Here is a 15,285-nt window from a genome sequence, read left to right as displayed (position 1 = left end):
CTTTTCTGCAAATTTTTTCAAAGGCGGACACGACTCCACCTGCCTCGCAATAACGAACTCTGACGTATTTCCCCTTCAGCATGAATGGATTTTTCTTGGCATTCTGCCAAATACAGATCCCATCAGTTTGGGTACAAGTACTTGTTGGATAGTTTTTAAGTAAGAAGGAAGCGGAAAATTTTTGAAAATGTCTCTAAACGGCACAGAAGCTATACATTTCTTACCTTTAATTTATTTTTGAGTTATGGTTTCATTTCATGCATTTTTCTAAACTGGTATGTCATATATCAGGACTTGGGTTGAGTTTTTGAATCTATACGGCCCACGACGATGTCACGCGCAATTTAATCTATTGCGGCGTTTCTGTGTAATTTTAATTTTCTTCCCGCCATTTTTCTCGAGTGCGGCGTTTACACTGATGCAGCCTTTCTTCCGGAAATTATGGTATATATATTTATCTATAATGCCTACACTTAAATTAGAATGCTAAATTACTACCAGTCTGAAAGAAAACAGTGGAAGATCTCTAGATTATAATCATAAGCTTGGAAAATTTTTTTACCATATATTTGAACTTAAAAGGAAGGAAAAAAATCCATATTAAAATAATATATTTAATATCATTTAAAGAAACTTCCAATATGTGTTCTAGAAACTATTTTAACTACATGAAAGATTAAAGACAGCTCCAAAGCTTCTAAAATTTTAATAGTTTTCTCATTACAAGGAATAATATTTATTTGCTAAAAGTAACAGAAATGAACAATATAAAAGAGGAAGACTGTAATTTAGATATGCAGTAAAATTAATTAATTAAATGAAATTAAATAATTTCAACTTTACTTAATTTTTAGTCAAATCAGAATTAGTAACATCCCTTTTATATGCAATATTATAATAGAATATTATTCCATTTCATTCAGAATGCCTTGTGCAAGTTTATAATTCAATGTAACAACTGTGAGCACATTTAAGTTGTATTTCACATTAATGATGCTCCTGTTTTCATGGAATTTCTTGTTTTGACTTTTATTATTATATTATTATAATTAAAAATTAATTATAACAATATAATAATAAAAATTTATAATTAAAAATATGCTTGATATGTCCTTTGAATGTGAAAGATAAAATTTTTATGGCAATTTTGACAAAAAGCAACATGTCTGTGACATATATAGAATTTGTAATGGTTCATTTTAATTATTTATTGTACCATATATGAATGCCTATATTTGACCTTATGTACCAATTATGCCAACTATAAGACTTTTGCAATAAAAAGTCAATTTACTAAGGCAGTGGTCTCAAACTCAAATTACACACAGGCCAAACATGCAGTTTGAAAGCAACTGAACTGGAATTTTTTAACAAAATTATTTTTTTAAAGAAAATAAAATTATTTAACTAAATATTTATAAAAACATACATAAACAGTAATACAGTCAAAAGTCGTTAATCCGGACTCGTCGGGATTTCGACAATTTCGGATTATCGATTTTTCCGGATTATAGATCATCAGTGTAAATCTGATAAAATGGCATAAAGAAATTATAAAATTTAAAAAAAAAAAAAAAAAAAAAAAAAAAAAAAGAGCTTAATATTTATTTGTTTACTTTATTAAACATTTCTTTCAACGTAAGTTGTTTAAATTGCTTCGTTTTTTATGTGATAATACATTCTCTTTAATTCTATAAACATACATAATTTCTTGTTCAGTTACAGTTCGACTGTTCAAGTCCTATAATTGCTGTGTCGAGAATACCGACTAATTTGTCAATCGAAATTTTTTCGTTTTCAATAACCTCTGTCACTTTCTTCGCTATCGGAAGCGAATTATAATGACGAGGCATTCGATTTTAATCATATCAAATATGGAGTATACTGAAATGAAATACTACATTTAGTAAGCAATTATAAGCCAAATAAAATAAGAACATCTGCCCTGAAGATAAGGATAGTGCTGACAGATCAACTTCCAATTCATTGCCGCCTGCTGCAGCATTAAAGATAAACAAAGTTTAGATAAACAAACATTAAAGTTTAGATAAACAAAAGATATGCCTTTATCCATTTTTTGCAGCAATTCCACTTTTTGTTTAATGGACTCCGAAACATACTTTCGCTTTGTAGATCCGTTACATATTAGTAAATATAAATTGGAAATTCTATTTGACATAATCGAAAGTTCAAGCTTACTTTTATAAAATTGCTCTAACAGTCTGCAAAAAATAATAAGCCGGATCCAATTCGAAGATTAAGGAACAACGCAATCTGCAACATCAACTGAACTAGATAATTAGAGCTTAGCTTATACAGTCCGTTATACATTAAACGCGCATTCGTAAACGTATTTTGCGCACGCGCAAATTCGCAGCCGTAAAGGTCTTACGCACATGCGTCAACGCGACGCATGCGCAGAACGTTTGTAGCTTTGAGGTCCGGATTATGGGTGTCCGAATTAACGACTTTTGACTGTAATAGTAATGTGAAGACAATTCAAATATATTTTCTGTCTGAATTCTTAAGGTTGGTATCTGTAAGAAAATTTTATTGTTTACACTTTAAGTAGGTTACTATAAATTAAGAATTCCGACAAGTGAATTATTCTTGGCACAAAGTGAAAAAAAAATCTGCGAAGATAAATTTTTGATTTAAATGCATTGGCAGCTAAATATTAAACTTCAGACTCACATTTATTTTAAACAATTTCAATATATACGATTAACCATTAAATAACTTATTTTTAGCTTAATATAATCAAATTATGAAAACTTTCCAACTGGAACAAAAGAATAACTCATGATAACCTATTCTCTTTTTCTTAAAGTTTCTTGATTGCATACAGGAAAAAATACATATCTGTACGCAGATCAGGCCTTTCAAACTAGTTTTGCAAGTTTTCCTTGTGACATATTTTGAATAAAACAGTGAAACTTAAAATATGCAAAAATATACTTTAAATTAAAAAAATTATGTAAGTAGAGTATGTGTGATTTGCATTTGAACAGTTAGAATAACAAGTTATGTTCATTCATAGTGATGAGGGAAGAAGTGGTGACTAGGTGAGGAAATTAAATGTTTAAAGGATGAGCTTAAAATTTGAAGTCTGAGCAACTACAGGGCATTTCAATGCCTGTAAAATAATCATTTGTTGCTCTAAACTATTCAATATAAATTATTTCGGTAAGTATAATTTACAAGGTTTAAAATACAATTAATTTACAAGGTTCATAGGTTTAAAAGCATAATTTGCTGCTAGGAAATTCTGTAAGGTTTCAATAATTTCATGATAAGAACTCTGTAATTCACAATGCTTTGTACTCTTTAACCCTCCGAGTGGCACAGTTTTTGTATCTGTCCTGAAGACCCATATTTAAACAGATTTTATTAGCTAAATTTGTATATTTACTTATTTTAGTCTCTATTTTCATAAACTTATATTCATTAAGATGACATCTCTGTTATTAAATAAAGCAAGAAAGCAAACTATCTTAAATTATAAGCTAATATATACCAAGCGACTAAAAATCTCATGGCTGGATAAAATTTTCCATGGTGCTCAGAGGGTTCATATAAATAAGAAAATCATAAAAAGGAACATTAAATGCTTTATGAAAGAGGATTTTTGATTAGTAATGTTTAATTTTTTTTCCAAAGAAATAATATATGCCTACTTTAATTTACAAAATTTAGAGCCAAATTCTTGTTATGTGAATGCCAACTACACCTATTAGAAATGAAAACTACTGCAGTTGATATTTTTCATAGACTACTAGCCTTTTTGTTTAAATATATATTTGAATGAATTTTCTGCAAGCTCAAATACTACACCTAAGAAAACTTTGAAGACAAGAACCCAAAAAATATCTTACATTTAAGAAATATTTGGTGAATAATAAAAACCTGATACTTCAGCTGTATTAATTTCAAATAATGTTTACATGTAGTAAAGACCATGCAAAAAAATGTTTCATAATAAGACGCTAATCCTATTCTAACCTACTATATTCCTAAATTATTTCAGAAAAATGAGATTACTGATTTCAGAATATATATGGATTTTGGTTGTAATTAACAATCATTTAAAAATTGGCAAAAAAGCGTAATTATTTGAAAATACAGAATACATATCTTCATTTACTTCAATTTTAAAGATGCATAATTATGTAATCTACTTACTGCTGAAATAAGGCCCTCAGACCACTGACCATCATCAGATGTATAAACTGGTTGAGCACCAACCTAATGAAAAAAATTAGAATACTACTATAAAAATATTTAACAGTTATTTCAATTACATGTTACAATACTAATTTGTTTGGAGAATTTATTACAATCATCAATATAATATTGATATAAATTATATTTTGATATGGACTAAAATCTGAAGCATGCCATATATGTTAGAAATATAAAACTTATTACTCTAAAATTCAACCCCATATCATTATTCCTCCACATGCAGAGGAGAAAACTAGACAGGGATATCCCCTTTCCCCCAATTTTATTTCCTCATTTTATTATTCTACATCATATTATATCTATCCAAGTTTGTTGCAAAGCTGGTTAACTTGAATATGGATGCAGTTTAATCGAGGAATTATACATGAGAAAGATTTCTGCGAAAGCTGTTCCAAAAGTTCTATCCAATAACCAAAAACAGTGCTGTAAAGACCTGTATGTGGATATGCTAGAATGCATTAGATATGATCCAAATTTGTTGGAATCTGTTGTAACTTGCGATGAAACATGGATTTTTACCTATGACCTTGAAAGAAAATTCTAATGATTGAGTGAGTTCCCAGAGGTCAGATTTTACTCAGCACTACCAAGTACTAAAAAGACTTTGTGAAAAGATTAGGAAAACAAAGACCCGATTTGTGGATTGATGACTGATTGTTTTACCAGAACAACAAATCTACTCATAAGGCCCTATCTGTCAAGCAGTTTCTGACTAGTAAAAACCTTACTGAGATGGAGCAACCACCTTATTCACCAGATTTGGCTCTGCATGCCTTTTTTTCATTTCCTACAGTTAAATCTAACATAAAGGGAAACCCATTTTACCCCAGTTAGAGATATTCAAGCAAAAACAGAGAGAAAGTGATAACATTACTAAAAACTAATTCAGTAAGTACACTGATTTATTGGAATATTTAATTTTTTTTTGGTCACACCTTATGCGTAAGTCCATCCTTCATCATTGAACTCTAACAAGACCAAGTAATAATTACACTGCCTAAATGTTAAAGCAATTTCTTATTTCAAATGACAGCATTTATTATAGTATTCACATAAAATTAAACAATTTCATAAATTCCAATTAGTCAATAGTCCCTGCATAATTAGACTAAGAACATCTGATCCATGTTTTGTTATATGACAACATTAAATTCCCAGTGCACTATTACCAGTAAATATCTTATATCTTGTACACAAACACTCATACATACACACGCAATAAAGAGTTTTAGATTATTATTGGAAACATCTTACGAATTAGTTCCATCAAAACAGTGACAAAAAAACAAATGTGGAAAATATGTACTTTTAAAATTAAGCACTTTGTACACATCAAAACTATTTCAAAAGCAATATATTCACCTTTGATAAAATTTAAAGTTCTAGTTTTTAACCCACTGGGCATTATGGGTTTATCTGTCACATTTCAAAGTTTCTCAAAATGTCAAGAATAAATGGTATTTTTTCTTGATTAAAATTAAAAAACGGCTCTCTCACTTTGTACCTTGATTCCTTTTCTTCCAATATACATCCAATCTCCAACTTGAAATTGAATACATTAAAAGCTGACATAAATTTGCATGTGTAATGAATACATTAAGCCACCCTTTTATATGGAATTTTCCATCCATAATGCTGAGAGGGGTAAAGTTAAAAAAATTTTAATTTATTTATTTGTAAAATTTGTAAATGCATATAATTTTTCTGAATTTTTTAAAAATCATCTTAGAGGGGGTGGGAAGAAAATAGAAAATACAGAAAAATAATTTATTACAGTAAAGCACAGAACTATCACCCCATGAAGGATGCTTCACTATAGGACTTTCTCAAGTAAAAATATTTATTTTTAACATTAGTAACAATTAGGAAATTAAGAAAATTAATTTTGGATGCTGTAAAACTATGTACATATTTAATGCTGACAGCTAAGTTGCATCTATAGGAAACCATAATAATATTTATGCAACTAACCTGTTCTGTAATTGGGAACCTGTATAAAATTTAGCACATTAACTCCAGATAATCATTCAGAGGCATATTAGAAATTGTCAGGACATGATTTTTAAACAGCATTTGTGTTTAATTTTTAAACCAACTGTTTAATTATGCAGCTAATTTTTTTAACTGATAAAAACAATAAATAAAAAAAAATATGAAAAACCAACAAAAAAGGATTTGAAATTCTCAAATAATGAACAAATGCAAAAAACATCAGTTGTTCTATCACTAAAGCATATATATTAACCAAATCTCTTGTTATCAGAAAATAAACTTTAGTATGTTAAAAAAAGTGATGATTAATAAATTCAAATGTCTTTATTAGAAACAGTTTTCAAAAATGCACGGTTTTTTGCAATTTATTTTTTATTATCTAAAAACTTCAATATTGATATATGAGCACTTTTTTCCTTTGTCCTTTTTCTTTTCATACATTTCTTTGCATCAATTAATTACACTGTTTATCATATGTTAAGCTATAAGCCACTTCAATATTGAGGTCAACTATCATATATCCTCTTACACTGTTTTAACCATTCTAATAGTTTCTTTTTTAATAGTTGTTCAGCTGTTAATTCTTGTGCAAGCATCTAAATTTCCCTTCCATTCTTCATAAGCCTAAATTCATCCATTTTCATAAATATTTCATTATCTAGCTCATTAGCATTTGAAGCATTCTTTCAAGCTGATGGAATCTTTTACTGTCAGTGGCCTTATCTTCTCCAGTGGGAGCTTTCAGAACCCAAAAACAGTGTCCCAAGCATGAGTATATAAATGGAGATCTCCAGAAAAATTTAAATATGTATCATTTCGCAGAACTTAGAAAACTACATAATGCTCACAAAATAAGAATGGGCTACATAAAAGGGTAAAAACCCTCATGTACATATCAAAAAATAATTTTATGTACTAATAAAAATTTCTTTTGTTTAATTAAAATTAATTTTTTTTTTGAAGTTTTCAAACCAGATTGTAGTGAATATCATTCAATCAAAGACAGACTGTGCCAGGTATTGCTGTACTTTATACAAATAACGGCTGTCTGCCAAAAACGTTGTGGATGGAAATGTCATGGAGAAAACAATGCAGAGAAACATCGCTGTAGAAAACATCACAAGACCAAAGAAAGCAAAGAGAAAATATCACAGTTGTAAAACACTGTTACAGAAAATAAAATGGTTAAAAATCTTCTCAGTTTTAAAACAATGTCATAGAAAATTGCAAAAAATAAAGCACCTGTAAATTATCACATTATAACATCGTAGATGTGTATTCAGACTTTAAAAATTTTAAATGCATGTTCACATAATAACTTGTGTGAGAATAAGAATGAGGAATATTTTTATCTGTATATTTCAAAATTTTGAATTCCCTAATAAAATTTTCACTGATAAAGCCAGAAAGCAACTAAGTTAGTTACAAATTCTAAGCCTAAAATTCTATTCACTTCTATACTTTGCATGAAATTTCTACTCATATTTAGCTTTAGAATGCTTAAATTTCCTTCTTGTTTTAAATAAAAAATTTATTAGTAAATTCAAAAGTATGAAATAAAAGGGCAAAAATATTTCTCATTCCTTCTTGCATTCACAAACATTATGCATACATTTAAAGTCTGAAAACACAGGTACACGATGTTATCATCTTGAGATGATTTCTGCATGCTTATTTTTTTACCAAGATATTTTCTACGGTGATGTTTTAAAATTTCAAAGTTTTTGAACTGAATAATTTTTTATTGCAATGTTTTAGAACTCCAATGTTTCAATCTGTAACCACATAGAGAAAAGTTCTAATACAAACTGCATGGTAGTGGGAAAAAAAAGGGTCAAACATACTTTGCCAGCTGCAACAAGCTCACGCTGGGCAGCAGAAGCAGCCTTTACTAATGCAGATGTGGCAGCAGCAATAGATTTGGCAGCTTCCAAAATCATTTCATCAAAGTTCATAGATTCATCTAAATCCTAAAGGAAAATTAAATTTTCTTTTAGATACAAAACATCATTTTAGATACTTCAGATTATTCTAACAGAATTTGAGTTCTGTTGATGATTATTTAGAAATCTTACTTATGATCTACTTATATGGTAATTTCTTGCAAAAGAAAATAAATGAGACATCAAATGGATTGAAATACACTATTTTTACCAGGTCAGGAAATATTTAACAACAACAACAATAACACATGGAAAAAAAAAACTACCCATATATTAAGTATTACATATATAAGTTATATATTAAGTTACTACTATACTCAGATTTTAAAGCTGTTACCTGTGCTCAGATTATGATGCAGATGGATGAAGTAAGAATTAGTTTGTTATTTTTATTACAATGAAGTAATTACTAAATACAAAAACATTTTAAGTCTTTTAAATTATCTTCTTAATATGCGTTTCATTAAAATCAGAAGTTATTAATCACATATAATTTATTCCAAGATATAAAACATATGATGGAAGAAATTTCATAAACATTTAACAAATCCAAATAAAAATAAATCAAAAGTTATGTTAAAAGCAAATACATTATCATGTTTGAAGGAAAAATTCAAGGCAAATGATGGAAAACAAATTCATCTGTATTTAAAAATACTTGTCTGCATACCATACAAATACTGGAAACCTCCCAGATGATATCTCCAAGTCTATCAGCATATGTCTGATTCTTGGTTGAAATTTTATCAACAACCAAGAATATCAAACATATCTAACAGCCACGGAGTTCTCTATTAAAAGCTGTTACATGAGAAATGCCAACCCTCTTAGAGAAAAAAAAAAAAAAAAAAAAAAGAAGACAATTTTATATATGCAATTTAGTAACTTACGTGACGTTTATTTACTCTTGGTTTAAGGTTTGCAAGTTTTTTAGCAGCTGCATCAATGGAATTGGCAGCACCTAATAGTTCTGTTTCAGCTATAACCATAGGATCTTCTGGATCTTCCCAGTCTGCTCCTAAAGAAAATACATATATAAGTCACCAGAAATAAAAAATACTACTGAATCCTTCATTTTACATCTTATTTACATTATTTTTTAACTAAAAATTTAAGTTATAAAGGCTCAGTTTTGAACAAAATTTCTTTTTAAGAACATGTATATTTAAGACATCTAATAAATATTAAGTCAAGAAAAAAATACAAGCATATATAAATTGTGTTACACACCTGCATAGTCAATTTAAGTTAGATTCAATCAGACATAAAGCATTCATTTACACAAATGCTTTACAAATGAAATTTTGTACTTAATAATTATAGCTGAAATATTATTGCAATTGGATTTATTATACACATAAAAATTGATATAGGCAATGCAATTACAATTTTAATAATCAAATAATATATGCAATGCAACATAAGGCAATGCAATTACAATTTTATACAATCACAATCACTTCAAAAGGAGAAAGGAAACATTAACTTTCTCCTACTTCCATAAAGTTAAATACATTTAAATGATAGCACAAGCTTTCTTCTTTCAGGAACACAAATTATTCTTTACAATTAATTTAAATACTGATTTTAATATGAAATCTCTCTGTGCCACATCAAATAAGGAATTATCTCGCTTTAATATTAAAACTTTCACATTGCATGACATATTTTGTTTTCCTTTTAAAATATATGGCATAAATAGAGCCTCACATTGTCATAGAACATTTAAACAAAAATACATAATGGTATTTCTGATGATGGGAATTCACACCATTTCTAGAAATAAGTTAAATTTTGCTTTTTATTACAGTTATTATGCTTCTTTCAAATTTATTGTTTTGAGTTATTAATCAAGGTCTTAAATTTCTACTTGATTCTCAATTTTGTGAATTTTATTTGATTCTGCTGTTAGTTTTATTTTACTTAATGAACTTCAATTTACCTGATATAATTTAAATACTGCCTGTGGCATTTAACAGTGTTCAACTCAGAACACTTATTCAGATCCCTTGAAATTAGAAATAAAGAGACCAAATTTTGGCATGTATTGCACTTATTTAATATTCAAATAGATGTATTACATTTTTTGCTTATTTATTTATTCTTCAAATTTCACTTTGAGTACATGAAATAGACATGAGTATTACTAAAGTAAAACTTAGTTATACACAAAAGGGTTTTTTTTTTTTTTTTTTTAAAGTGGATAACTTTTATTATAGCCTATAAATATATCTACACTAACAAAATTATATACCCTCTCTTTTTAAAAATTTTTATTTATAAGGTAAGTGCTTCATTTTCTGTATTATGCTAATAGTATATAGGCATGGGTATTTTAATATCTCCATTTTTATACAAATGCTTTCAAATTATAAGATAAAGAGCAGATTTATTTTGATTCAAGTTTAAGCTATATTTTTATATGATTAAGGTTAATTTATATATAAAATATTCACAAACCTTTAAGAGCTTCAGCACAAGACACAACATCTGTAACTGACTGAGCAATAGTTCGTGATATAGTAACTAATTGCTGCTTCCCTTCAGAAGTTGGTTTTTGAATTACCTAGAAGATAAATAAAACAGATTCAAGAAATACGCTTATTACAGTTCAATATTTTTTGGATTATATACTAATTATCATTTCAGTAAATACATCCAATAGTCAATTTCAACAAGTAATTTAAATCAGTATTTAAGAAACATAAAAAGCACACGTTATTGACTTTAATGAATATATATTCTTACATGGTGAACCATTTGCAGCAGTTCTCTATAATGCGATGCACAAACACGGCCAGAACCTAAAGTCCTGTATTTTAATTCTTGAGTTTCAGATGAATAAGCAGCAGCCTAGATAGAACAAGAAAAATAATGACACAGTTAACAATTACAATACAGAATGATGTTTTAAATGTTAAATAACTGAAATTTGGAATTACTTCTTAAATACTAATAAAAAGTTAGTACATCAGTAACGCACAATGCAATTTTAATCCAGGTATGATCTGGTATTTAAACTCATGGAATCCTAAGCCCTTATTTATTTATTACTTTTCACCTCCAGTCAACCTATACCCAACCCACATATAAGAGAGAGAATGTTTTTGGTCAAACAAATTCAACAGCAGTCTTCAATGAAATAAGCATAAATTAGGGTTGCCCCAGAATAAGTTTTTACTTCTGTTTATATGTGTGAAATGATTTTTTTTTTTTTTTTTGGGTCTACGATAAAACTTAAAAATTTTCTAATTTCCATGTATAAGATTTCTGCTTTTATATAAAAAATTCTTTAGATTTTGGATAAAATTGAACAACTGGAAGTGATACTTTACTTGAAACCCATTTTAATTAAAAATATATTATAATAAGATCCAAATTTTTTCAATTTTAGAATTGAAGATTTTTACATCCAGAGGAAAAACGTATATTAGATTTTGGCTAAAATGGATAAACCAGAAGTGATACTTCACTTAAAGCTCTGAACAGATTTTTGCGAAAAAATATTTAATGATTTAATCTGAAATTTAAATTTGGCATTTAAAAACTTTTATATCCATACATGATGCATATACAATGAGAACCGAGGCAACTTATTAGAATTTGACTATATACAATCTTATATTCTTAACAGATCTTATTATTTTTAACAGATTTTTACGTAAAAATACAGAATAACTATCACAAGAATTTTATCTAAAACAAGGCAGCACATATTATGGCTATTTTTATTATATGCAGACATGATATTTAATTTTAGCCAGCCACAGAAAATAATGTATAATGGTCTTTTTACTACTATTTATATTTCTAGCCTTGGCAACAGTAAGTGTTGGAAAGCAATTGCAGACGATTGCTATCAAAAGTTTGATATTTTTAACCATAACTTCTTCGAAACATTTTGACATTTTAGCATGATTCACATTGTTTACAGTAAACTGAAAAATTCTTCTCCGGCAAAAAAAATCGAATTCACTCGTGAACATTTTTTGGAGATTATTTTTCATAAATTTCAATGTGGATTATCAAGACAAGAGTGCTTTGACGAACTTAATTCTTTATACAGCGATAAAGCACCATCCTACAGCCCTGTAAAAACTGGTATAATGAATCCATTCATGGTCGACCTTTGCTTCAGGTCGAATTCCATGAAGGTTGTCCAAAATCAGGCAGAAAATATTGATGCTGTGTGTGAACTGATAAAGCAAGATCGTCATGTGACATAACCATGAGATAGAGGCATCTTTGGGCATTAATATGACAAACATCAATAAGATATCACATGAACATTTGGCTTTAAAAAATATTTGTTTGCGATGGATCCAGCATAATCTGATAAATGTTCAAAAGAAGGCTCATGTCAATTGGTGTAAGGAAATGTGGCAAAAAACGTTCAAGATGCATCAAAGGCTGTGTATAATGTCTACACAGGTAACTTATCATGGATCTAAGCATATGAGCTTGAAACAAAACAGCAGACCACTGTATGGATTTTCCAAGACAAGCCAAATCCAACAAAAGTTGTTCTTGGAAGAAGCATATTGAAGCAAATGGTTGCCAATTTCTTTGGCATTATTGGTCACATGGCAACAATGGCATTACAGCACAGCAGGACGGTCAATCCAAATGGTACATGACCATTTGTTTGCTAGATGTCATTGGAGAAATTGGGGAGGGGGGAGGAACCCAAGAAGAAGAGACGGATCATTCTTCATCATGACAATGCAAGCTCTCATACACCGGCTCAAAAAAAAGGAATTTTTGATGGGCCAAAATAATCAAATTGATGGGTTATCTGCCATACAGCATTTGGCACTCAATGACTTTTTTTATTCCCATACATGTAAAATGTATTATGTAGTCAGCGATTTGTGACAGCCAAAGAAGCATTTGATGCATGTTTTGGAGTTATCTCAATCGAAGTAAAAAAAGTGCTTCAAAAATTGGTTCAAATGCATGCAAAAGTGTATTGATTTTCACGAAGAATATTTGAAAAGCAATAAAACCAACTCTGATCATAAAAATTTGTTTTATCATTATTAGACCAGAAATATAAACAGCAACTCTCGTAGTTTGAGAGACAGGAAAACTTACCATAGGAAAAGATATGAGAAAATGATTTAGCATACTAAAAATATCTTTCACTTTTCTCTTACCAAATATCAATGGTCAAAACACTTTTTTAACCCATTTTTTCAAGATTAGCATGTTCACACCCTGAACAATACAAAGCAAAAGACACATCTTTTCAAAAATTAAAATAAATTTATGTTTAAGAAGAAAGATACTGATTTTGGGGTCATTATTACATTTCAAATTACATTTGTTACTTTAACAATAATTGTTATGCTTATTATATGCATAATCTATCTATCCTTTGAAGAAAAATATTTTTGACTAAATTATCTCATTAGACTACCTTTAATAAATATTTTATGAATAATTTTAATACAATTTTCAATTATTCTTCATGAGAAAAAGACAGTTTGTTTCAAAAACAAAATATAATTCATTTAGAAATGTTTACAAAAATGAAAATAATAATGATTAAAAAATTTTCTCTTTCTAATTTCATCAATGAATACAGACACTGAAAAAGTAACAAATACAACATATAAATATTACATATCTTTTCTTCATATTAATAGCATGCTTAAATAGACAGATTTTTATATCTGTAGTAGACTTTTCAATAAATAGAAAATTTTAATAGCTAAGGTTTTTATTTATTGGATTCATTTTCCTTCTATTACTTCAGTAAAACATAGTTTCATAATAACTTACAAAGAAAAAAGTTCCAACACTTACCTTAGCAACCATAAGCAAATCAAAAATAGCTTTTCGTCCCATATTTGCAGCAACAATGATGTCGTCTTGCTTACAGCTGTTACCAGCAGCCACTGCTTTAGCAGTAGCAAGAGTAACAGGTTTAGTGGCTCTAACCAGATCTTCAGCTGTAGCAGAACGCATTGGAGGATCAGAAGAATCATACGCCTGAAAATTGATTATATGATTTTCATCAAAAATAAAAGAATATTTTCATATTTAAAGCATAGAAGAAAATTCTAGAAAATAAAAAAAATTACCAAATATGTTACTAATAAAAGTTAAATTCTTTATTTAAAAATATATGAACGATTTTTTTATGATCTGACAGCTCAAAAGAACATTGCAGTATAATTTTTAAATCTTGAATTCATAATATTTAGCATTGTCAACAGATAACATACTGCAATCAATCATTAGATAGGCAATTAATACAGACTTTTATGTCTGAAAAAAAGTTTACTTAATGATACTTGCATAAAGCTGAATATAATTAAAGCAAGTAACACAAAATATTTCACTGAATGAAAAATTAATAGTACATGCAAAGCTTTTCTGTACGGCTGAAAATAATTTTTGTGGTTAACAGTTATTTAAAATTTTCTTTATCACCATTCTGAACATAATTAGTAGTTAAAATTTGAAATTTCGAAAATCGGTAATGAACATACTCTGATCATTTCCTGACCTAAAAAGCATTACCTTACTTTACATTACATGACGTTCACTATGAACAGACGTTCACTACCATCATTGAAAGAAAATCTAATTTAAAAAGGACACACTGGCATACAGTTATGTATTTAGAGAGGAAAAGCTTCACATTTTTGTCGTAGTGGAAAGTAAATAATCATTCATACAATGCTTATACTTTGGAAGGTCAGTGGAGTGTGCTATTAAATAATTTTATATTTCCTATAAATGTAAATGTCAAAAACATACTCTTATTTCTTGTCCAATAGCTTCAATAGTTGACTCAAGAGCTCTGGTGCCTCGTGAATGCTCATCTTCAACAGATTTCACAGTTTTCAGAAGAGAAGTAACATTAGTGACCATTACCTAAAATAAATGTATGGAGAATCATCAGAATTATGCATTTACATATTTTAAAATGTTAAATAATGCTAACTTTAAAATATGAAAGATGATTAAATTATGCAAACAATGATAAAAATAAAGAGCAAAAAGAATTTTTTTATTTACTTTGAAGCTAAAAATGAACACAGATACACATTAATGCATAAAAAAAAAAAAAAAAAAAAAAAAAAAAAAACCTCGT

General features: G+C 28.4%; 1 protein-coding gene across 3 annotated transcripts in view; it reads right to left on the bottom strand.

The window, feature by feature from the left end:
* The window catches only part of rhea (Talin_middle and talin-RS domain-containing protein rhea), a 194,189-nt gene that overhangs the window by 6,969 nt on the left and 171,935 nt on the right, over positions 1–15,285 (bottom strand). For all 3 annotated transcript variants that reach the window (XM_085827687.1, XM_085827689.1, XM_085827688.1), the window contains exons 52-58: positions 14,949–15,065; positions 13,989–14,174; positions 10,929–11,033; positions 10,641–10,746; positions 9,071–9,198; positions 8,082–8,207; positions 4,183–4,245 (exon numbers count right to left, since the gene is read on the bottom strand). In XM_085827687.1, the coding sequence (XP_085683813.1) occupies positions 4,183–4,245; positions 8,082–8,207; positions 9,071–9,198; positions 10,641–10,746; positions 10,929–11,033; positions 13,989–14,174; positions 14,949–15,065 (831 nt within the window). The remainder of the gene's footprint in view (positions 1–4,182; positions 4,246–8,081; positions 8,208–9,070; positions 9,199–10,640; positions 10,747–10,928; positions 11,034–13,988; positions 14,175–14,948; positions 15,066–15,285) is intronic.

This window comes from Stegodyphus dumicola, chromosome 12 (assembly GCF_044657685.1).
Source record: "Stegodyphus dumicola isolate Sdum_Otavi_A_Nest chromosome 12, ASM4465768v1".
Lineage (NCBI taxonomy): Eukaryota > Metazoa > Arthropoda > Arachnida > Araneae > Eresidae > Stegodyphus > Stegodyphus dumicola.
The sequence above is the reverse complement of the archived record's forward strand: the minus strand, read 5'-3'. Positions and strand labels throughout refer to the sequence as shown.